General features: G+C 46.7%; 1 protein-coding gene across 1 annotated transcript; it reads left to right on the top strand.

Annotated features, from left to right (window-relative positions):
* The first annotated feature begins 2272 nt into the window (after nt 1-2272).
* On the top strand, nt 2273-3906 carry LOC122319468. Its single transcript, XM_043206793.1, has 3 exons — nt 2273-2322; nt 2498-3790; nt 3867-3906. The coding sequence occupies exons 1-3, from the start codon at nt 2273-2275 to the stop codon at nt 3904-3906; spliced, it is 1383 nt and encodes a 460-aa protein (XP_043062728.1).
* Nucleotides 3907-7407: the final 3501 nt, after the last annotated feature.

Genomic DNA, 7407 nt, shown 5'->3' with positions numbered 1-7407 from the left:
GAGCCTTCTCAGAGTGCTATAAATTCAAATATCGGCACAGTGCGGAAAATTGCCGATGGTGCAGACAAAGTTATTCATGGTCTACGAGCTCTTAATTGCGAAGAGAGGGATCCCTGGCTAATTTTCATTTTACTTTCAAAATTAGATAGCGATACCCGCCAAGCCTGGGCTCAGTGCGCAGAATCCAAGGAAAAAGGTGTGACCATCAACCGATTCCTGAAATTTCTCACATCACGCTGCGATACGTTGGAGGCTTTTAACTTAACTCGATCAACCCAGGCTCGACGCGCAGCTACAACGCACCACGCAGACACGCATCCAAGACTGGAAGAGCCGAAGTGCACATCGTGCCAGCAGAATCACCAACTGTTTAAGTGTCCTCAATTCATCGCACTCGACATTGCATCTCGCAGAGACTTCCTCAAATCAAGAAAGCTCTGTTTCAATTGCCTCAGCCCACCAGGGCAACTGTACATCGAGGCATACTTGTCGGATCTGCCGCCGCAAGCATCATACTTTGGTTCATGGCTCGTCGCAGCCAATTCCAAATGGCAACAACATTGACACAGCAAGTGTTGACAGCCGCGATCGATCAGCAGTCTCACATGCGGGATCTACAATTGGCCACAATCAACCGCTAGCTCGAGAAGGTCATCGCTTGGGAAGCGAGACTCCCGCGGAAAACAACTTTACGCATCATACTCTGGAGAATATTCCGGCGGCTGGTTCTCAGACTCTGTTGCCAACCATCCTTGCTGACGTCATCGACGCCTGGGGAAACACTACAACCTGCAGGCTGCTCCTGGACACTGGATCTACAATAACCTTGGCATCGGAATCATTTGTTCAGCGAATAGGCGTGCGTCGAACGCACGCACGGTCTCTATACACAGGAGATCGGAAACACTTTGGTAACGACTTTCCTATCGCTCTCAATACTGTATTTGGTTGGATTCTTGCAGGCGCTTACTCTGCATTCGATGATCACCCTACTTCTGCGGTTACTCATCACGCGGACCTAGACACGATGGTTCGTTCATTCATGGAGATGGACAGCATTCAGCCTAACCAGGCTCTCCTGGACGCCAGCGATCCCACAGAGCGTCATTTTGCTGCCACACACAAGCGCTCGACGGACGGGGTGTACGTCGTCGAGTATCCCATCAAGGAGAAGGCACCGCCTATTGATTCGACCTTGCCACAGGCCATCAATCGCTTCTTCTTGATGGAACGCAAATTTCGTCGTCGTCCAGAATTGAAGCAGCAGTACGAAGCTTTCCTGGACATATGGAACAACTGACCTCGGCTCAGGCTGAGGAGTCCCCAGACACCTGCTTCTATTTGCCGCACCACGCTGTCATCAAACTGGACAGTCTGACTACCAAATGTCGTGTAGTTTTTGATGGATCAGGAAAGGACAGCTCTGGAGTATCGCTCAATGACAGACTACATGTTGGTCCACCGATTCAACGCGATCTTCTTGGCGTTTGTCTACGCTTCCGGCAGCACCAGTATGTTTTATGCGCAGATGTCGAAAAGATGTTTCGAGGCATTAAAATCTTTAAGTCACACACCAATTTTCAGCGCATTGTTTGGCGCAAGACTGAAAATGAACCTCTGCTTCATTTTCGCCTTCTGACGGTTACCTACGGATTGGCACCGTCACCATTTCTGGCTGTTCGAGTTCTAAAGCAACTTGCCGACGATCATGGCCATGCATACCCTGCAGCAGCTCACGCTCTTCTGCACGATGCCTATGTGGACGATATCCCTACAGGCGCCAACACATTCGAGGAGCTTATGATTCTCAAGGACGAGCTTATAGCCCTCTTGGATAAGGGAAAATTCAAGCTACGCAAATGGAGTTCTATTAGTTGGCGTCTTCTGAAATCATTACCAGAGGAATATAGATGTTTTGAACCTATCCAGCTCCTCAACAAATCAGCTGCGGATTCACCTGTCAAAGTTCTTGGTATCCAATGGAACCCTGGGAAGGACGTTCTGTATCTCAACCTAAAGGGATGCGATGTGACCATTTCTCCGACGAAAAGAGAACTCTTGTGTCAGCTATCAAGAATTTATGATCCGCTTCGACTGGTAGCGCCGGTCACAGTTCTACTCAAGCTAATCTTCCAAGAAAGCTGGACAAGTGTCCTGCAGTAGGACGACCCCATTCCTGAAAGTCTACGTACGCGCTGGAGAGCCTTAGTAGAGGATTGGCCAGCACTTACGCAATGCCAAGTACCACGGTATATTGCGTCACCATTTCGAGATGTTCAACTACACGGATTCGCCGACGCATCCTCGCACGCCTACGGTGCGGTAGTTTACGCTCGAGTTGCAGTTGGATGCAGCTTTCAAGTAACTCTGGTTGCCGCCAAAATACGGGTGGCCCCGATCAAGCCCGTATCAATTTCACGTTTGGAGCTAAACGCTGCGTTACTCTATCTCGATTGCTTTCTATTGTCAAAACATCACTAAAAATTCCTCTTTTCAGCACGAGCTGCTGGACAGATTCAGAAATTGTGCTACACTGTCTTTCAGCTCCCCCGCGACGGTGGAACACCTACGTCTGCAACCGATCTTCTGAGATATTGAGCGACTTTCCCCGTAGCTGCTGGAACCATGTTCGCACGGAAGACAATCCTGCTGATTGTGCTTCCCGAGAACTTCATCCGTCAAAGCTTCTGGAGCATCGACTGTGGTGGAAAGGTCCGTCCTGGCTGGCCACACCCACCTCTGAGTGGCCACCTTCTACAAGCAAGTTCAGCGTATCTTCAAGTTTCGATGTCAACACCGAAGAACGAGCCATAAAGCCCACGACTCAACATAACTTTCCTGATGAAAGTATACACGAGTTACTCATCCACAAATTCTCAACCCGGACGCGTCTTATAAGCTACTGTCATCGCTTTATTCACACTCTTCGATCTCATCATAGGAATTCGGCACCATTCCTTACGTCTGAAGAGTTGCTGGACGCACAGCGCCGACTTATTCGACATGTGCAACAAAAATCCTTTGCCAGAGAATATGCGGAGCTAGAGAATCGACGCCAGCTTAACGCTAAATCGCATCTTATCCGGTTTTCTCCGTTTCTGGATGATTATGGAGTAATGCGAGTCGGTGGAAGAATCGAGCAATCTAAACTCAACTACAACGCCAAGCATCCGATTCTGATACCTAAAAATACACCACTAGCTGGACTGCTGGTTCGACATTTTCATGTCTCCTATCTGCACACTGGAGTTGATGCAACGTTCACCAATCTTCGTCAGCAGTACTGGATTTTGGGAGCCCGCAATCTCGTCAGAAAGGCAGTCTTCCAATGCAAATCCTATTTTCTTCAACGAAAGGGCACAAGCAACCAGATCAAGGGAGAACTACCAATTCCTCGAGTTCAAGCTAGCCGCTGCTTTCAACACACCGGGCTGGACTACGCTGGACCGATCGCAATCAAGGAATCAAAAGGAAGAACTCCACGCATCGGAAAGGCATGGTTTTCTATTTTCGTGTGCCTCACTACAAAGGCACTTCACATCGAGGTTGTTAGTGAGCTAACTACACAGGCTTTCATCGCAGCCTTTCAACGATTCATTGCCCGCCGAGCGAAGCCTACTGACCTGTATTCGGACAACGGAACTACATTTCATGGAGGCAAGCAAACTTTGGATGACATGAGACGTCTGGTCATTCAACAAGCCAAAGATGAGGAACTAGCAGGATTCTTTGCCAATGAAGGGATTTCTTGGCACTTTATACCCCCGTCTGCTCCCCATTTTGGAAGGATGTGGGAAGCTGGAGTTCGCTTAATTAAACTCCTTTTACGTTTAAGGAGCTCTCTACTGTCCTGATCCAAATTGAAGCTATCCTGAATTCACGCCCGCTGTGCCCAACTGGGGATAATTCTTTGGATCCACTGACGCCTGCTCATTTTTTGACTGGATCTCCGTATACTGCATTGCCTGAACCCTGTCGTCTGGATATGCAAGTCATTCGATTGGAGAGGTGGAATCAGCTGCAAGCCATGGTTCAAGGCTTTTGGAAAAGGTGGCATATGGAATACCTCACATCTTTTCATGAGCGGACAAAGTGGCATTTGGAAACCGAGAATCTGAAGATCGACACACTGGTAGTACTGAAGGAGCCCAATCTACCACCCTCTAAATGGATTCTTGGCCGCATCACCGCAGTGCACGCAGGAGTCGACGACAAGGTCCGAGTCGTTACAGTGAAGACTGCTCACGGATTATACAAACGCCCAATTGCCAAAATCGCTGTACTGCCTCTCTGCTGAACATCCGTTCAGGGGGGCCGGTATGTTTGGGAACGAGACACCCTGTATGCGCGAACAAGTCACCCTTTATCTTTGTTTACATTATCATTTGTCTGCAGCTTCAGCGGATCTTATCAGCGGAATCAATGTAAGCATCGCACCGCTGTAATTGTCCGCGAGCTTGCCCAGTACTTTTCCAAACTTCTAACTCCCTTCTAACTGTAACTTGTTTACGTCTTATGCTAGTTTAATCGTATAGCGTGAGTACAGCCAAAGCTTAAGTTAGTTCACAAACGAACGCATCGGTGTCGAACTAATTAATATTAGGTGTCTGAAATTAACCAATAAATCAAACTAAACAGTAACACTGGCGGGTTTATTTATGAACACCGTGGTTAGCAGGTAGTTGCGCTATCCACTACACCACGAGGCCCCATAAACGCGGAAGATCGGACTGGATATCTGAAGGGACCTGGGGGACCTGATTAGAAGGAGGAACCACCTGAAGCCTCTGGCGGACCAGCTTACACAGTACCGTGAGGAGTATCACGGACTATGCAGAGCGGTGAAAAGGTCGGCCAGAAAGGACAAAAGAGCACAGCTGGATAGACTTGCGGCAGACGCAGAACGAGCAGCCGGCGAGAACAATATGCGTTCGCTATACCAGCAGAACGGTTCACAGGAACCCATCACAAACAGAACAAACCAGTCAGAGATCTAGAAGGTAACCTCTTATCCAAAGATGACGCACAAATCCGAAGATGGCGCCAACACTTTATGGGAATTAGACACACCACATCACCAAACGTGGCCATAGACTACAGGAGTGTTGTGCCGTCAAGTGGGAGTAGCGGGATACCCTCTGCACCCCCGAATGTAAGAGAAATCGTGAATGCAATAAAGAAGCTGAAGCACAACAGGGCAGCTGGCGAAGACAACATACCAGCCGAATTGCTTCAAGTTGACACCCAACTGATGGCTGAAATATTGCATCCACATTTTTCACGCATATGGGAAGGCGAGACGGTGCCAGCCTCCTGGAAAAACGGAATCATTGTGAAACTTCCCAAAAAAGGTCACCTTAGTGACTGCAACAACTGGAGAGAGATAACACTGCTCAACACCAGCTACAAGATCTTAGCTACACTTCTGAACGAACGCCTCCAGGAAAAAATTAAGCTTACAATCCGAGACGAACAGGCAGGCTTCAGACCACACACGAGTTGCGTAGACCAGGCAAATACACTACGCATAATAAGCGAGCAAGCTGTGGAATGGAGAGCCACGCTTTACCTCCTGTTCATCGACTTCAAGAAGGCATTCGACTCAGTTGAAAGAGCAGCAATATGGCGAGCACTTGCAAGAAAAGGAGTACCTGCAAATCTCATCGCCATCATCAAATCGATGTATGACGATGCCAACCTGGCGGTACTGCACAATGGAAAAACTAGTGCACCTTTCCAGACAAACACCGGCAAGGATGCCCGCTGTTACCACTCCTCTTCAACATCGTAGTCGACGAGTTAATGAGCGAAGTATGCTCTTCCAAGCGCGGAATTACGTGGAACCTCACCAGACATCTTGAGAACTTGGACTACGCAGACGACATCTGTCTCATATCGCACAGACTCGACGACATACAGAGGAAAAGTGAAGAACTCGTCAGGATAGCCAGCAGCGTAGGGGTCGAGATAAACATAGCGAAAACAAATGCTATGCGCTTCAACCACTCCAGCCAAGGAAACATCAACATAAATGGGAACCCAATCGAGTTCATTACCAGTTTCCCATACCTTGGCACCATCATATCCAACAGTGGTGGAGTGGATGATGATGTCTCCAGTCGTCTTGGCAAAGCCCGCTCAGCATTTCGGAGATTATACCGCATATGGAGAGACCGACAAATCAGCCGACGAACAAAGCTCAGGATCTACAATGCGTGTGTGAAATCCATACTGCTATACGGAAGTGAGACATGGCTCGCCACGAAGAAAATAACGCAAAAGTTACAGGCTTTCAGCAACAAAAGCCTTAGAGTCATATGTGGGGTATTCCGGGCAAACAGAATAGCCAACATAGCCAAACTGTGTCGCGTTACAGACGAGTCCCCGATTCACACACAAATAAGGAAGAAAAAATGGATGTGGATAGGGCACGCTCTCAGAAGAAACCCGAGTAGCATAGAAAGGATGGCACTAGACTGGAACCCCCAAGGAAGCAGGCGTGTAGGAAGGCCAAGAACAACCTGGAGAAGAACCGCTCACCAAGAACTAGCCCAAATAAATACCATATGGGCAAGAGAGAGATGGAAAGCCATCGTAAATTCCCGAGAGGAATAAAAAGGAATTTAAAAAAAATAGATATATATTATTTAAGTGGAACCTGGTCAAATCTTTATCAGCGTTTATTCTAGTCGTACATTCTAAAAATTAAATGTTATGCACATGATTTATTTCTCTAGAAATTTGTGTATCCCATTTATGTTACCAGTTAAAATTTGAAATTATTCAGTATTAACCGTGTGTTTTAAAAATCTAGGGGTGAGCTTATTAAGCCTATTTTCCTTACGAAATACTACGTCTTCTGTTTCTACCTGTCTCGATTTAACTTCCCAATGTTATGAACCAGTTTACATACATATACCCTAACGTCTTATTGTCTTATGGAATTCATTCAATTTTTGCAGATAGTCATGCTTATGGTCAAATTTGAATGGTTTGCTTGAATAAGTGTGAACGTCCCGATAACAGTTCATAAGGAGTCAGCTTAGTAGCTGGGTGTATAGCGTTATTATATGTAATAAAAATTTCTGTTAAAATACCTCGTGCTCTATCTGTACTTTTTTTATTTTTTTTTTTTCCAGAATGATTTGATACATTTTAGTGAGTGTAGAATGTAGTCTTTCGACTGGGGGATTACTAGAAGATTTTTGAAAGGACGTGACATGCCGTTCTTTATTATACTGTTTGTAAAAATCCTTAAAATGGTTTGAATTGCCCCTTGATCGTAAACAATTTTCCTAGGTATGCCGTTCCCTACTATGAATTGCCTAATAGCGTTTACTACATTTATTGCGTCTCTGGCAGGGATTGTGTATCCAAGGGCAAACTTAGAAAGTTTGTCAATGATAG

This window comes from Drosophila yakuba, chromosome 2L (genome assembly GCF_016746365.2).
Source record: "Drosophila yakuba strain Tai18E2 chromosome 2L, Prin_Dyak_Tai18E2_2.1, whole genome shotgun sequence".
In the NCBI taxonomy this organism is placed as follows: domain Eukaryota; kingdom Metazoa; phylum Arthropoda; class Insecta; order Diptera; family Drosophilidae; genus Drosophila; species Drosophila yakuba.
Note: the sequence above shows the minus strand (reverse complement) of the source record. Positions and strands in the feature narration are given on the sequence as shown.